The sequence below is a fragment of the Pogona vitticeps genome, chromosome 5, assembly GCF_051106095.1.
Source record: "Pogona vitticeps strain Pit_001003342236 chromosome 5, PviZW2.1, whole genome shotgun sequence".
NCBI classification, from domain to species: Eukaryota; Metazoa; Chordata; class Lepidosauria; order Squamata; family Agamidae; genus Pogona; species Pogona vitticeps.
The window spans coordinates 89056823-89073730 of NC_135787.1; the positions used below are offsets into that span (position 1 = coordinate 89056823).

The 16908-nt window shown below is 40.2% G+C and overlaps 2 protein-coding genes and 1 long non-coding RNA gene across 8 annotated transcripts in view; 1 reads left to right on the plus strand and 2 right to left on the minus strand.

Moving 5' to 3' along the window:
- LOC140707483 (uncharacterized) overlaps positions 1-3032 on the minus strand; it is a 79189-nt gene extending 76157 nt beyond the window's left edge. Inside the window, exon 1 of the long non-coding RNA XR_013545548.1 lies at positions 2897-3032. This is a non-coding gene — a long non-coding RNA (uncharacterized LOC140707483). The remainder of the gene's footprint in view (positions 1-2896) is intronic.
- LDB2 (LIM domain binding 2) overlaps positions 2469-16908 on the plus strand; it is a 343436-nt gene continuing 328996 nt past the window's right edge. For both annotated transcript variants that reach the window (XM_020809833.3, XM_073001068.2), the window contains exon 1: positions 2469-3124. In XM_020809833.3, the coding sequence (XP_020665492.3) occupies positions 2993-3124 (132 nt within the window). In that variant the 5' untranslated portion in view covers positions 2469-2992. The remainder of the gene's footprint in view (positions 3125-16908) is intronic.
- Positions 6699-16908, minus strand: part of LOC140707481 (uncharacterized) — a 51829-nt gene continuing 41619 nt past the window's right edge. For 3 of the 5 annotated variants that reach the window (XR_013545546.1, XR_013545544.1, XR_013545545.1), the window contains 5 exons: positions 16451-16492; positions 12406-12453; positions 11128-11179; positions 10847-10931; positions 6699-6928 (listed from right to left, as the gene is read on the minus strand). Coding sequence is in view for 1 of the 5 variants with exons in the window: in XM_078394065.1 (XP_078250191.1) it covers positions 6847-6928; positions 10847-10931; positions 11128-11179; positions 12406-12453 (267 nt within the window). In the remaining 4 variants the exon portion in view is untranslated. The remainder of the gene's footprint in view (positions 6929-10846; positions 10932-11127; positions 11180-12405; positions 12454-16450; positions 16493-16908) is intronic. The other 2 variants (XR_013545547.1, XM_078394065.1) reach the window with 1 other exon arrangement.

Genomic DNA, 16908 nt, shown 5'->3' on the forward strand with positions numbered 1-16908 from the left:
CAAGATCATAAAATGGCTTAAGCAAAGGGATAATTTGATCCATCTGCTTTGATTGAATTCCAGGAATCATACATGCTAGAACTAAAACAGAGTTTTCAGCCTTGGTATTATTTATGTACTTACTTTGTATAGCATGCAAACTGGTATACTTTGCAAAGACAGCTACAAAATGTGCACAGTATGCAGGTTAGGTTGCCCAGATTTGGAGAACTGGACTATAGGAATCCTAGGAATAGTCAGAAGCCCTTTTTGTTATCAAAATTTCCCTTTTCTGCTCAGTCTTGCTTCAGATACCTGATACCAGAATGATCTAAGAGCAAAACTGGTTTGCTAAGCTACGATCTGCCAGCAGACAGATGCATGAATAACTATTTTGGCACCTAGGACTTTGCTGCTTTATTAATTATGCTTGGGTCATGTGATATTGGATTGAAAGAATGAAAGAATGGGGAGAAACACCTCACATAATAATTAGAGTAGGAGTTGACTCACCAAATCCCTATCTATTCAGTGGGTGTGCACTAGTGCAATTTACTATGCTAAACAACAAGATTTTGGCCATTGTTTGTTTTCCAGGGGAAATACACCTTGGACCATAAACAGCTCTCAGTACAGGAGCTGTTTATGAAAAAAGGATTAAGAACTTCAGGCATAAACAATGTAAAGTAATCCCAAATGCACAACTCTAGAAAGAGCAGCAGTGCCAGAATTTGACACCACTAGTAATGTTATTATTGCCCATGAGTTATGCTTGATGCAACAGAAAGGTTTGGGTAGTGCAACATAGTTGCTAGGAAACTAAGTTATGAGTCAGGAAGACCTTTGCTCAATTTCTGACTCTGGCTGAAATTCAATGGTTAACTTACAATAACCACTTTTTCTTTGCCTCGGTCCTCTTTTTCCATAGGTGGATAACAACACCGACCCACCTTACAGGACTACCATACTGTAAGTAAATAAGGCTTATTGGGGTCTAGAAGGTAAAGTACCATAGAGTGCTGAAAGCACTACATAATGCTAATTATGGTTTTAAAACACAGTTTTCAGTTTTATAATGCATAGCAGAAGTGGAAGAAATCATGTATGATCCAAATGTTGAACTGAACAGGTCATTTGGGGACAGTATTGTATATACTGAATAATGACTACCGAAGAACTACAGAGCTTTAATGTTGACAGAGAAGAAATTAAAATAATTAGAGATTTTGCATATCTTGGTTCAATCATCAATCCAAATGGAGACTGCAGTTAAGAAATCAGAAGACTGGGACTAGGAAGGGCAGCAATGAAGGAACTAGAGAAGACCATCAAGTGTAAAAACGTGTCATTGGAGACCAGGATCATCCACTCTTGTATTTTTGATCAACATGTATAGGTGTGAAAGCTGGACAGTTAAGAAAGTTGAGAGGGAAAAAATGTTTAGTTTGAAATATGGTGCTGGAGGAGAGCTTTGTGGATATCCTGGACTGCCAGAAATAAAAACAATTGGGTCCTAGATCAAATCAAGCCTGAACTATCTCCCGAGGCAAAAATGTCGAAACTGAGGCTGACCTACTTTGGGCATATCATGAGAAGACAGGATTCCCTGGAAAAGACAGTAATGTTGGGAAAGGTGAAAGGCAACACGAAAAGAGTAAGACCTTGAGTCTGCAAGAGCTGAGGAGAGTACATTTTGGAGAGTGCTCATTCATGAGTTGGAGGCAAATTGACAGCATATAACATTGTTATGCCAACCTAGCAGTTCGAAAGCATGTAAAAATGCGAGTAGATAAATAGGTACCACCACGGTGGGGAAGTAACAGCGTTCCATGTCCACTTGTGCTGGCCACATGACCACAGAAACTGTCTTCAGACAAACGCTGGCTCTATGGCTTGGAAACAGGGATGAGCACCGCCCCCTAGAGCTGGACACGACTGGACTAAATGTCAAAGGGAACATTTATTTATTTATTTATTTATTTATTTATTTATTTATTTGATTTATTGATTGATTGATTTATATCCCGCCCATTTGGTATATTCTACCACTCTGGGCGGCTTTACCAACATTGTACAGTATATATTAATGTGATTCACAGGGATGGCACAACATCAGTACTTCATTTAAGCAACTTACCCCTGCTCTCCAAAGACCAGACCTGCTTTTGCTGGTCATTAGTTTGTTTGGAAAGGTTCATGAAGCAGAAGCCAGTTTTACTGTGTGCAGGATGTTAGCCAATATAATCTTATATCAACTAGGTTTAGCCTCTGATGAGCCCCACAGGTTCCTTGCGACCTTTATTTTTATCTGCTGCTTTGAGCGAAGAGTCTATGAAACGCGGCCTCTCAAGAAACCAGACCAATAAATGCAACAAAAAATAAAACAAGCAAGAAACTTTGAAGTTCTCCGGAGCTTGGAGCTCTCCGATAGGAAATGGCAGGGCAAGACACATTAGGCTTCTGCGAGTCTCTCTCTCTCTGGGGTGTGTGTGTGTGTGTGACTTGCTGAGCGAGTGGGTTGAGGAAGCAAGAAAAAGCCCTCTCTGCTCAGGCGAACCAGTTCCTCAAAGGTAAAAAAAAAAAAAAAAATCCACCCAGTCTTAAGCCCACAACGGTCACTCGAGGAGGAAAATTCTGTTTTTGTTTTTTCCGCAGGAGGCTCCAGTGTGGATGGGAAACGGCCCCTTCGACCACCCACCCACCCGGTTCTTTAAAAACAAGTGGTGGAGGTTGAAGCGATCCGCTGCCTCTCCCAGACTCAGGCTGCCTCCCTCCCTGCCTGCCTCCCCCCCCACCCCGGTCTTTCTAGCTAGCGACGGAAGGCTCCCGCAGCAATTCCCAGCCAGTAGTGCGGCTCGCCTCGCCTCGCTCCCTCTCCCTCCCTCTCCCTCTCCCTCTCCGCTCGTGTACGGCTTACTTTGTACAGGGAAGAAACACTCTCAGCCCATGTACTCTACACGGATGTCGGGGACGATTCCTTTCTGCGCGCGTTGATCCCCCGTGAGCAGGCAAGATGTCCAGCACCCCGCATGACCCCTTCTATTCTTCTCCCTTCGGCCCCTTCTACCGAAGGCACACGCCGTACATGGTGCCGCCGGAGTACCGCATCTACGAGATGAACAAGAGGCTGCAGGCTCGCACCGAGGTGAGTGAGTGGCTCTTCGCCCGGCGGGTTTTTCCACAGGGCACGCCACGCGTGGGAGCCCGGATGCCAATGCCCGAGCGACGCATTCGGACGGGCGGGCACCCCACCGCCCCGCTTCGCCTGGAACTCTTCACGGGGTCGCGGCTCCTCCGCCACCAGTGCTGTGTAACTCCTAAAAAAGAAAAAAGAAAAGAAAAGAAAAGCTGGCATTTCATTATCCGCTGGAAATAAAGGACGAAAACGAACCGTATTGCCCCTCTTGAAAGAGGGTGATTTCAAACGCCAATCTCTAGACAGGTTCTTTATCCTGTTGATATTTTTTTTCTGCAATGGAGCTTTCCTTTTCTCTCTCTCTTTTTCTTTTTGCATTTTACACCTTCAGGTTTCCAAAGGTATTATTTGCAATGTTTTGTGATGAGGGGGTGGGAAGTGGATGGGGCGTGTAGTTTTCCCACACTCTAGTTACGCACAAGGAGCATGGAAGCAAAAACAGAGGATTAAAGTTGATCAAACTTATTGTTTGTGTTTTTGAAGATGAGTAAAGAACCTGAGAACTGATCTTTGTAGCATAATCTGTGTGTATCTGTGTTTGTCTGAATGCATACCAGACGGCCAATACAACGGAAAATAAAACCTTTCAACTGAAAAGAGAACTAAATTGGCCACCATCTAAAGTTGCCCCTTCCAGCAAACTGTTCCAGTCTAGCAATAGGGAGGGGGGATGTGCGTCTCTCTCTCATATATATATATGATTTTGAATGAGACCAAAAGTTGTTTTAAAAACGCAAGACTCTGCAATTTTCAGTCTCTATGCTTGAATGTATGGCCTCTACATAGTTCAGTAGTGGACTGCACCTGACTTGCAGGAATGACCATGGCTACAGTAAGGGGGTGGGGTGGCTTTTCTTTTGGATTGCCATTGAGTTTTCAAATTTTGATTCCCCCCCCCCCCCCATAATAGCTGTAGGAAGAGCCTTGTTGCTCAAACAATAAAGTGAAAGCCTTTTGATGTTGTTTCTTAGGGTTTCTGGGATTTGTTTATGTCAAGAAAACTTTTCTGCTTTTCTTGTGAAATGCTTGGCAGATCTAATGGAAGAGGAGCACCAAAGGTGCTTTGATCTGGAATGTTGTTGTTTCTCTGGGCTATTCCATACATCCCTCCAAATCTCTTGAGTTTGTAAATTACAAGCTGTGTTTTGTGGCAATTCCGTTCTGCTGTGAGAAGTGCAACATGTCTGTCCTCTTTCCCTCTTCTGCTAAAGGAACTGTTTTCTTTCCTTTCTTTGTGTGTGCCTGTAGAACCATGTTCCTATAAACATATTCTTGTGAATAGATCTAGATTTAGACTGTAAGCGATTTACTTGGTGTTTGCACATTGTTCCATAGGGTGTGTCACATTGGGGATGATGACAGCTTATCCCTCTTGTTTCCTCTAACTTAGATAATTTTTTAAAACTTTGCTGGTTATCCTCTTCCTCCCTTCTATATATGGGATTTGAGGTTTGTCACTATGTTTCTTCTCATACAGACATCAGTAGAAAGAGAAAGCATCCACCCACCCTTCGCTGTTAATCTAATCAGTTATGCCTAAGAACCAGAAAGTGCTTCCAAGTTATGTGAAAGCTGATTCAACATGGGAGAGCAACTTGAAGTTACAATCCGATAATATATACCAGAATATGATTAAAAGAAAATTTAGGGAGTCATTTATATATTGTGTACTTGTAGTGAATCTTTACAATACATGCAGTAGCTGTTTTTCTCTCAGTAAAAAAAGTCAAGATACTTTCTAAATAAACCATGAGAGTTCTTCAAGAGGCTGTATTCTGTATTTGTCATAACTTCAGTCTGTGAACATTTTGGATGGCAAGAACTATATTTTGTTTTCTAAAAAAATCATGATCAATTTGTAGCTGGAATTTTAACGTGATGGTGGGGGGCTTAGAACTTGTATGCAGTTCACAGAAGTGGTGAATGTACAGTTAAAAAAATATAGTTCCAGCAGTGCTTCTGAATTTATGTGGAATATCTGTCTTGTTACAGCAGGTACACACTCTGGGACTAGTGTCAAAACATGTAGGTGTGAGCTCTTGCCTCTTTTTGGTTTGTTCACTAGCTATCTTAAATGATAAGAACAAGACCTTGGGAAAGAGAAATGACTACTTAATCATTTTGATTGTATAATGTCACAATCATTTGTTGTGTTACAGATTTGTCAGAAACCAGGGCATTTCAGTTCTTCAGCTTCTGGTCAGTCACACACACACACACACACACACCCCGTGATGTGGGATGCTTTCTCAGACTGGTTCCCAGAGTGCAGTGTTGAGTCTGGCTGTCAAAACAGATGTGGCACAGAGCAGAGGCTCAAGAAGAAGCACTACTTCAACTTACACAATAATGTGCCTTTAGACACCTGTTGGATACATGGCCATGCCTTAGTTGCACGCTTAACACATTTCTATGCATATTCTTAAACACATGAAAAGTCCCTTGAAGTAGTTGGGGCTAGTTCTGAAGGAATGGTAACTAACAGTTTCTAAATACTAACTGCCAGTTATAAGCTAGTATAACTCTTATTTAGAGCCTATGTTAAGGAAGCAGAAAATCTGCAAGTTGAATTCTCTCTCTTACAGTTACAAGACCATTAACAAGATGGTCATACACTACAATTTTTCATACACTGCAGTCTCAGCTGTTTGCATTTCCTCCCTCTTGTTGATGTTATTTAGTCGTTAAGTCATGTATGACTTTTCATGACCCCATGGAGGCCCTCTTCGAGGCCCTCTTCCACTGCCTCCCGGAGTTTGGTCAAATTCATGTTGGTAGCTTGCATGACACTGTCCAACCATCTCGTCCTCTGTTGTCCTCTTCTCCTCTTGCCTTCACACTTTCCCAACATCAGGGTCTTTTCCAGGGAGTCTTCTCTCTTCCTCCTTCTAAGGATTATAATATTCACATGCACTATAGTGTTGGTGTAAGGGTTGTCCAAGGTGAAATGCATTATAGTACTGGGAGGGGGTCACTTCTGGCACCCCAAGGAGGCTGTCTAATGCAGGTACTGAGACCAATTGGCTTGCCCTGGGGAGGAAGACAAGAGGAGGTAGACCTGGGGAAGGACCTTGTGGCACAGTGGTTAAACTGCTGTACTGCAGTCAAAACTGTGATCATGACCTGGGGTTCTATCTCGGGTAACCGGGTTTACTCAGCCTTCTATCCTTCTGAGGTTGATAAAATGAGTATCCAGCTCTTGAGGGGGGATGTTTAGCCTGCATAATTAACTTGTAAACCACTCAGAGAGTGCTTTAAACACTATGGGGTGGTATATAAGCAGCACACTTTAAGGACATGGGCTGATCTTTCCCAGCAGCTGGGGACAGTAAACCTGGTGGTACAGTAAAGCTGGGGGAGACAGAGGCTGAAGGGAAGGCAGGGTCAAACAAATTTGACAAGGAGGAACATAAGATGGACACTGCAGTTTCAGGGCAAGAGGAGATGCTGGTATCTGTACTATCTTTCCTTGCAAGGGACGTGTATGAATACAGTATATTTATATGAAAGATGTGGACTGGGATTTTGATTTTTTTAAAATTTAATTTTAACTAAAACATAAACAGAAAATACACAAACCAAAATACAATTTAACTGTGTTCCCCACTACCACAGAATAGGACCTCTTGCAATAATCTTCTTCTTCCTCCATCTATATTCTTCCTCTTCTTTTATTGTTCTATTCTCCAGAACTGCATTGATTCTTGATTTGGAGCTTTTGTCTTTCCTCTTGTTAGTACATATTCCAAGAATCTGCCCCATATTTCAAAAAAAATATATTCTTTTTCAACTCTCCTTTCTTAACAATTTAATTTATCATTTATAGCTATATTCCATATTTCATTATACCATTCATCCATTTGAAATTCAGATTTTGATTTCCATTGCCTAGCTATTATTACTCTCACTGCTGTTAATAAATTAGTTATCAATTCTTTGATCATCTTATATTCCACATTCTCAAATATTGATAACAAAGCGATCTTAGGATTCAATTCTATGTCTTTTCCACATATATCATTTAATTCTTTAAAAATTTGTTTCCAAGATCTTTGTAATTTTTCACATTCCCACCACATATGAAAGTATGTACCAATTTCCTTCTCACATTTCCAACAGACATTCAGATAACTAGCATTAATTTTATTTAATTTTGTTGGTGTTAAATACCATCTTAGACACAGTTTAAAATTTTTTCCCTTATTCTCACTGACATAAATCTTAATACCCTCATATGCCACATCTTCCTCCATTCTTCCCCATTTATCCTTTTTCCAAAGTCTTGTTCCCACACTACCTTCACCCCTTCTTTGTCACTTTCTTCTTCTTCTACAGAGAGCAGGAATCCGTAAATTTTACTCACTGTGCCCTTTACTGAATTAGTCATCTGAATGTCCTCATATGATAATAGAAATTGGTCATACTTCATGTATTCTCTACCTTTTGTTATATTTCTTTATCCATTCATTAGTCCATCTTTCTAATTGTATATAATTTAACCATGAGATATTCTTACTCTGAAGAATATGTTTCATTTGCTCTATTGATCTCATTTTATACAACCAATCTTTCAATCTAATCACTTTTTTCTTTAAATGATTCCGCATACACTTTCATATTGACAGGACAAATCTCTGTTTCTGGCACTAATCCAAATGGAGAATTAGATGAGCACAAATTCTTTCTATATTTATACCATATGTTTAACATTGTCTTTAAGAACGGGTTTTTAATTTCACTTATTTTATATTTCTTAATCATACCAAACAAGTATTTTTCAATATCTACCTGTATTTCTGATGATTCCATTTTCCGCCAAATTAACCTTTCTGGGTTATATATAATTTCTCCAATAAACCTCAACTGATAAGCCAAATAATAATTTTTTATATTTGGTAAACCCATACCACCTTTTTTGTTTTTGTTCTATACCAATCCTTTTTATTTATTCTGGCTCTCTTCCCTTCATTACAATATTTGTTAATCATTCCTTGCCAAAATTTCAAATCATCCTCCGTTAACTGTACTAGCAATGATATCCCAAGAGAAAAGAAGTATGTACTGAGAGAACTGTTGATGAATTGCTTATGTATAATGAGTATCTGAGAAACTTCTGTTATTATTCAATCTGCTTCACTTTAATAAATAAGTTCTGTTTCTGTTCACAAGACTAGTGTTCTGACATCCATCATTTAAATTGTGGATTGAAGTAACCCACTGGTGGCAGCGAGAGGAAAACGTGACATGAGCCTTTGTGAGGGCACAACACGCAGGTGCCACAAGGGTAAATGTCAGAGTAATACTTTGGCTAAATTGAACATTCTCAGATTGTTGAACATTTCCTCACAGCAGAAATGCCAAGCACCTTAGTGAAAATGTGTCTGATCTCCATTCAAAGTGCTAACAAGTTTGTTGCTATTTATTGAAGATAATACTGTTTCTGCTAAGTCAGACCATCCTAAAATATTCTGTCCAAGAGGCTTGATCAAACATCCTGTATTTTTCCATGTATAAAATGCCCCCATTTATAAGACCCCCCACTTTTCTAACCCAAAATTAAGAAATCTAAGTGGGGTTTAGCAAATGTAGGGGGAAAGGGATCAAAATGCTGCAGGATCGCTTTGATCTGTGTTTTCTACCTTTGTTTTAAGCCCCACGGGGCTTAGCAAAAGGAGGGGAAAGGGATCAAAGCAATCCCGTGACTGCACAATGGTTTTGATCCCTTTCCTCCTTATACAGCCGCAGGGTGGAGGCGGCAGTCAGGGTGGCGGGGAAGCCCAGGAGGCCTCTGGTGGTGGCGAGGAAGCCTGGGCTTCCCTGGCAGCAGCGGTCATGGCAACAGGGAACCCCGGGAGGCCTCCAGTGGTGGTGGATCAGGGCAGCAGGGAACCCCAGGAGGCCTCCACTGTCAGCAGTCACAGCGGCAGGGAAGCCTGGGAGGCTGAGCCCAGCCGGGATGGTCCAGCAGCTCACCTCCCGGCAGTACTGGCAGCAGTGGTGGAAGCTCGGGAGGCTGAGCCTCCCTTTTCCTAACTGTTGGGGCTAAGAAGCAGCCTCTTTGGTTGAAGCCACCAACGGTTTGAATTTCCCGCCCTTTCCCCCTGCCTTTTTCTGTTTGTAAATGGAAACTCCAGCCACAAGTTGAAGCAAAATTTTGCGGGCGGAGATTTTCGTAAGTCGAAATTTTTGTAAGTAGGGACATCCGTAATTTGAGGCTCCACTGTATTGCTTTTAGTGGCTCTAACTTAGACTTCTTCAAAGCAAGTACCAGGGTACTGCAGTCTTAAATTTTAAATGCAAAGCAGATCTTGACCGCGTTGAGAAGAAAATCCATGGCTATTAAAGAACAGGTAGAAGAGCTCTTGACACTCTTCCTTGTTAATGGCCTTATGTACTAGGGAGGTTCACATGAAGTGTTCTGTCACATTCAGATTTGGACAACTGACCCCCCCCTAAGAGTCCTATAAGATATACCGACCTCCCAGGCAAAGTGGACAAATTATATGATTTGGCACAGCTGACATTATCCCAGTAAAGGGTTAATACAGAACAAAATCAAATGATCAGTTACAAGCTATTTGTAAACTCATGTGGATATCTCATTATAAGTGTCTTCGTTGTTGCAATAATTCCAGGCCACTCCAGAACTTATTTCTATGCACATTCTATTTATTTACCTCATTTCTAGGTACCATATGAAAAACTTAAAGTCCAAAAATATTTCAAACATGTAACTTGTGAAAAATAAATTGAAGTTGTACTTGAATACAAAACATAAGAGTCCTGTTTAGAGGGTGCTTCCACTTATATTACTGACAGGGTGTCTAAAGTTTTATTGATTGCTATGAGAACTAGAGAGAAGATGTTGCAATCACCTTGAAAGAAGGATCCATATACTCTATGTATTTTTCTCTATGTTCTATCTTTTTATAATCTTGCTGGTCTGCGACCATAATAAAGAATGATGATGATGATGATGATGAAAACATGAGTGTTGAAATATAGGAGCTAGTCCAGTCAAAAATATAAGAACATAAATATAATAAAATTATCAAAAAAAAAAAAAAAAGGAATATAGGACCATCTTCATTAAAAGTACAGACTCTTTCAAGAATAAAAGGGAACATTAAATATTTCTACCCTAATAAGGCAAAGAACATCTTTATAATACTTCATTTAAAAGTAAAAGGCAGTATAACTTTAAAAGTTTCAAAAGCTTTCTTAAAAATACATTAAAGAACATCAGAGTCCTTATAATAAGGAAATACAAAATGAAATGCGTTATTTAGCTCTAAGTGTGTAGTCAACACACATTTACTGTAAAAGAGTAAAGCTCACCCTACCTTTTATCAATGTTATTCCCATGGTTATCTCCTGGCTGCTCTCAATCTGTGTGCATCTTCCCACCTGTTTCTAAAAGCTTTTTACTTTCGCTTGACGACAATTTTGTTTTACAGCGATTTTGCTGGAACGGATTATCGTCGTCAAGTGAGGCACCACTGTATGGTTATTCTAATTGGTTTAACACAGGTTTCCACATCTATTTCTTTGTTAATTTACATTTTATAGGCAAACATAAGTGACTGGCAAATATTTCCCCTCTGGCTACAGGTTTAGCAACCAGGAGGAAGAGCTCTTTGTGTACTAATGAATTCATGTAGAGAAACCTACCTATGTGCATGTTCATGGTCCCTCATCATATGGAGGTAGATGTACAGTCGTGTCAACTTCACCAAAATATTTTCTTTCCTTAAGGCTGACAAAATGGAAATATGTTTTCAGTGAGTTAGAAAAATGCTTGTTTATATGTTCCCATCCAGCTTTGCCCATTTGCTTATCCAAATTTCATTTGGAAGATTATTGTTTTGCACTGGCAAATCATTTTTAAACCAGTTTCATACCACTCTCCCCTTCCCCCAGCTTGCTTTATGTTTTGTGAGTGCAGCACTCACATGCTTTTCCAGCTTGCTTCTCTAGCATCAGGCAGCATAGTTTCATACTTAGCTGTGAGGGAAAAAGAGAAATTCAATTCAATTAATAGCATTTAGAGTTCAGTTCTGAATATGACTGGTGGTATCTATGCCTCATTGTTAGTGACTTGGTAGACGCGTAGTCTCCACAGTGCAGCAAGCAATGTGCATTGTGGAATTTCATGCAAAGAAATTCTAAAAGAATGTGTGCTGTTTTGTGTAGGAAGAGCACATGCATTATCCTAGAAATACATTTTTGTAAAGGTTGTTTCAAACTTTGCACAAAATTTCAGAATTCTACAAAGAAAAAAAAATCCAACTGATGGTTGCAGAAACAATTTTGGAATGTATTGTTTACAGGACACCTGTGAAGAACAGTATAAATACAACATTTTTAAAAGACAAACATTGTTTCTTGTTCCTAAAAGCTTATGATCTATATTTCAACAGTATATTGAGACAATATAGATGAATGGAGACAAGGATATGGAACATGGACCTGTAGGAAAGATATAATTTCCTCTTCTTTTCTCCCTAATACATATATTGCATATGTACTCAATATATTCCAATATAAGAAGAATAAGAGGCCAGTGTAATAAGGATGTGCAAAGTCAGAAGCACAAATGTCTCCAGCTAGTCTACAAAAGAAACCAGATAACAGGAGACAAGGGAGACGAATCCCCAAACTAAACAGTTGGCATATTCATGATATGAAAACAACTAGAATTGTAACGTTTAGTGTGACCCATGTTCTGAGAACAGGCTTGTTTTAGTTTCTCTACAGTATGTTGTATTAACAAGACACCACCAGTGACTTTAACATATATGTGTGTCTTTGTTTATAGATCACATGCTATTGTAAACTAGGCAAGGCAGTGTCAGAACAGTGTTGCTTGGTCCAACTGTCCTAAGCAAAGGGACTTCTTGATCTTATTTCCCACATTTGTTATGGTTTGTGTCCTATAAAGGTAAACCTCTCTTTTCTATTGTTGAGCTCACAGGATTAGAGTTATACTTTTGTTACCACCTTCCATGAAGGAATTTCTATCTTCCAATAATTCCTGTATAATATAAATTTCAATTTATTGTGTCAGATAACTTCTCTCTCTTTCCAGGTAACTAGAAAGAGCTGGTTCCTACCAAAGTAAAACACACCTGTATTTTTACAACATACCTGTGATGTTGCTGGGGTGACTTAATACACAACTGGAAACAATGTAAATGAGGAGTATAAAAAATAGAAAATATTAATAGTACCTGATTTCCAGATTCATCCGTGTCATGCTCACAGAAAAAGTTTTCTTTCTGGTTAAAATAAATGTTTTTTGGCACATGAAAATGATACAGGTGTATAGAATACAACATTTAATAACTGAATCAAACAATGGATGAAATATGGATCAGTCAATTAGTAATATTTTAGGCTGTTTTAATTGAGACAATCAATATTTTTTTTAAAAAAAATCATTATAAGTACACAAACATGTACTCTATGCACCTAAATATCCTCAATACTGTATAGATGGAAGAGCCATCTGCAGGAGGATTGCTCCCACTCTAAATCTCTATTTTTAAAAGCTAAGAAACATTTTTCATTGTACTAGTTGATGTTTTTGAATGGGTGTTAAATGGGAAGGGGAAAATCGGATCTAAAGGGATTCCACAGTATGTATGAATTACTAAAGTATGTCAGACATTGCAACTAAATGTGTGGGTTGTTACTGTACTTCCAGAGAGATGTGTATGTGAGTTTGTAACAAAGACAGCCATTGTTAATTTGTCAACATCAATTCACATAAATATACCAAAATTGTAAATATTGACTAAATATAGAAAAGTTAAATTATGTTGGCAAATAAAATTACTGCTGTGTGTTGAGTTTCTTGTACCTAGAACCTGCGCTGACAAGATTAGGTACTAACTGAGATTTGTCAACAATATAGACAAGTTGTAGTGCTGTCAAGCAGTCATTGTTCTGTACTTTGGAGACACAGCTTCCCTGAGTTCTACCATGGCCTTTGGAGCTAAATAGGCACATGGCACCTAAATGTCTAGTTGTAAGTAGTTTGGACCAGGATCCTTAAATGACTCTACTTAAACTTTGTTCCAGTTCCAATTTCTTTGTACTATAGAGGCTCAGGGGCAGTTGTGTCAGAGAGGCACCACACCATGCCTGTCAAAGAGATGTGACAATACATTTTTCTAAGCTGTCAGCTGTAATTCAATGCAGTGATTTTAAAAACTCTGACACTGAGTGGCATCCCTTTACATTCTTTTTCCCTGCCTTGTAACTCCTGTTCCCCTGACACAAAATCTCTTCATGTTGTAACTCATAAATGATTCTTGGTTGTATCAGGTCATTGATCAGTGAGTGCATCCAAAGCAGACTATGGTTGTGTGCTGCAGATAAATGTTGCTGATCTTTTTAGTAATTACACAAAAATACATGCACTAAAGCAGGCTTGTCCAACCTGCAGCCCGTGGGCCGCATGCGGCCCAGGTCGGCTAGTAATGCGGCCCAGTGCAATTTTTTTATTTTAAAAGAAATTCCAAAGTTTCAAGTTACACTGCCGGCGCTTGCGGCTGGAATGCGGCCGGGGCACGTCAAAATGGTGGTGGGGGGAGAGAGAAGGAAGGAAGGAGCGGGAAGGGAGATGCGTGACTGCATTGCGCCATCCCTGTCAATAGGTGGACCCCCTCCTGGCCCCATAAAGCCACCGGAGTCGAAGCTGCTGGTAAGCGCGCTTGGAGCAGGGTTGCGGAGGACGGCTAGGGCTGCCCCCCCATGCAGCTCAAACCAAATGTATGTGCGGCCCAAACCAAATGTTCATCTAATGTGGCCCAGGGAAGGTGAAAGGTTGGACACCCCTGCCCTAAAGCATCTGTTCTCTTGAAAGGAAAGGGGAAAAAAGTTATCCACAAGAGCCTGCAGCATTAACCAGATGGCAGTAAAAGAGAGAGAACTTTCTTGTCAGGAAATTACAAACTTTGTAATAGAAGAAATTGACATTGTAGACTGAATGTATAAAGGAAGTTGTTAGTCAGCCATATTGTACAGCTGTGTATTAAGCTGAGCCATGCTGACTAGGCAGAAAGCTGATGTAATTATTATGAGATAACTTAGGATGAGGTAATGTTACTTGATTGGTCATTTGTACTATATAGTATGCATAGGAACACACATGTGTTTTGGAAAGTTGGAGAATTGCTAGAGGACATGCTGGTGGAGCATTTTGTGAAGACTGTACATATGTAATATAAACTTTAAAGAAGAAGCTGTTGTCTCATGTTTTTTCTTCTTGAAGAAGGCTGGTTGTACCACTCCTTTGCTCAGGGCACTCCAAAAGAAATATTTGACAAATGGTTATGGGCTCAGCATGCTTCTGCTACACAATAGAGTGTGTGAGTTGCTGGTGAGTGATTTGTGGCTTCTGAGGGAGCAGTCCATAAGTGCTGGGAGCTTTCAGAAGTCCAGAAAATGTGAGTGTCCTGCTTATTAAGCCCAGGAGGGGTAAGAGGACAGCTAGAGACAGAAAGAAACTAATTTAAAGTTCCAAGATGCAGTCTAATTTAGTACGTGGGGTCTTGACTTGAGAACTTAATCCGTATTGGAAGGCGGTTCTCAAGTCAAAATGTTCTCAAGTCAAATCTGCATTTCCCATAGGAATGCATTGAAAACCATTTGATCCGTATCTGCTCTTTTCCGTCCATAGAAACTAATGGGAAGCTGCTATTCCGCCTTCGACCACTAGAGGGGGATATTTTGTTTCTTTTTTTCTTAGGTCAAGAAAGGTTCAGGGAAGGCAGGGAAAAGACAGTCCAGGCAGTACAGTACCAGGCAGTCTGAAGATTGTCTCCCAATCCACTCTCTAAACGCTGGGAGGAGTGAGGAAGCAGACAGGCACCCTTTTCACTGGCCAACAGTTAACTGAAAGTTCAAATTTTGCACTTTCCCTGCCTCCCACGTGGTTTTTTTTCAGTTCTTAACTCAAATCTAAGTACTTAAGTCAAGTCAATATTTTCCTATGAGAGTGGTTTTTAAGTCAAAATGTTCTTAACTCAAGCCGTTCTTAAGTCAAGACCCCACTGTAGCTATTTGAGGATTTCCTCTAGTGAAGTTAAATGAAAACAACTACATGCCATGGTTATTAAAAAAGGAGATTTTTTGAAGAGATAGAAAACATGGACTGTAGTTGATACTCCACCTGACGACCCTGATGAAGAAGGGAAGAAATTGAGAGGGTGTCAACTAGTATTAACTAGAGGCTGATTTGACAGTCAGTTATTTTACTGAATGTTTGCTGCAGGAACTGACCAAGTGGGAGGAGGGTAGCCAGATAGAGGAAGAAGTAGTTTACCAAGATATCTGCAAGCAGTCCATGAGGAGAAATGTGCTGAAGCAAGAGGGAGACCAGGCTGAGAAAGTCTACCCCATTCTTCGTTGCTTCCGATGTGGCTCAGATAAGCATTTCCTGAAAGACTACAAGGCTAAGAACATCCTTTGAAGAAGAAAAATGAAAAACCCCACAACATAGTGTCCGTTGCATTTAAAGCTGAGTCTCCAGAGCAGCAACAAGCTAGGGATAAACTACAACTGAAAATAAGCATTATCAGATAAAACAGGAGGCGGCGGCAGCGGAGCTAGAAGCTCCAAGATGGTCACAAAGAGAGAATAAAGGAGGAGGTGGGTCATCGAGGCGAAGATCGGACATACCCAGGTCTTGCTCCTGGGACATACTGATTGCTACACAGCGGAAAGGCCCCAGGAGGGATCTGAAGACATCTTTCAGGAAAGGAAGATGTTGAGCAACCAGTGGCAGCAATTTGATTCTGGATGATCAGTGAGAACCGAGATATCCAACTCAGAGGCAAGCATCATAAGCACCAGCTGGGAAAGCGCCATCTTGGCAGAAAGCCAGGAATGCCCCAAGGCAGAGGGTGAGCGAGAAAGAAAGAATTCTGAAAATATACTACAATCAAAATCAACATAAAAGAACCAGAAACAGTAAGCTAAAACAATTATTGGATTTATGGACGTATTGAGATTAAAAACATCCTGAAAGTGAAGAAAGGGAGGAGGGGAGAAGTCCATGAATATTGGAGGAAACTAAATGAGACAGCTTGAAGTGGGTCCTCTGCTTCCCTACCTACAAAAAGGGAAGGGGTGTGATTTCTTAAAACAATCTATAAAGAAATAGCACATTTACTGTCTCTATAATACCATTGGAGAAAGTTTTCAATGTGAGAAATTCTTTATCTATCATTCTACCACCTTCACCCCACGTCCCCACCTCCATCCTACCTTGTGCAAGAGTGCTGGACTGAGTCACACTATTATCAGGGCCTGGGAAGAAAGAGGAGATAATTCAAGACTGGAATAACAGGACATATCTGTGAATTATTGGTGAAGGAATGAAAGGACAGAAAGACTACTGGTAACAGACATTGCTGAGATGAGGCTTTGGAAATGTAACTAACTCACTAAGTTCAGGGAATTTGTGGACTATTTTACCTAGACTGTGGGAGGTGGAAGGTTTAGAGGGAAGGAAGAGATAACAAACCAGGAGGAGAAGGAATTTAAACACAGGATATAGAAAAATGGATTAAAAGAAAAACAGACTAACAGTGACATCTACTGGATTTTCAAAACAAGAGTGAAGAAAGAAAAAAACAAAGACTATTAACTTAGTTTCCATTCTTCTGTAGGCATCCTTCAGTCTCGGGAGACTATGGTAACAGGCTCTGAATAGAGGTCTTGGA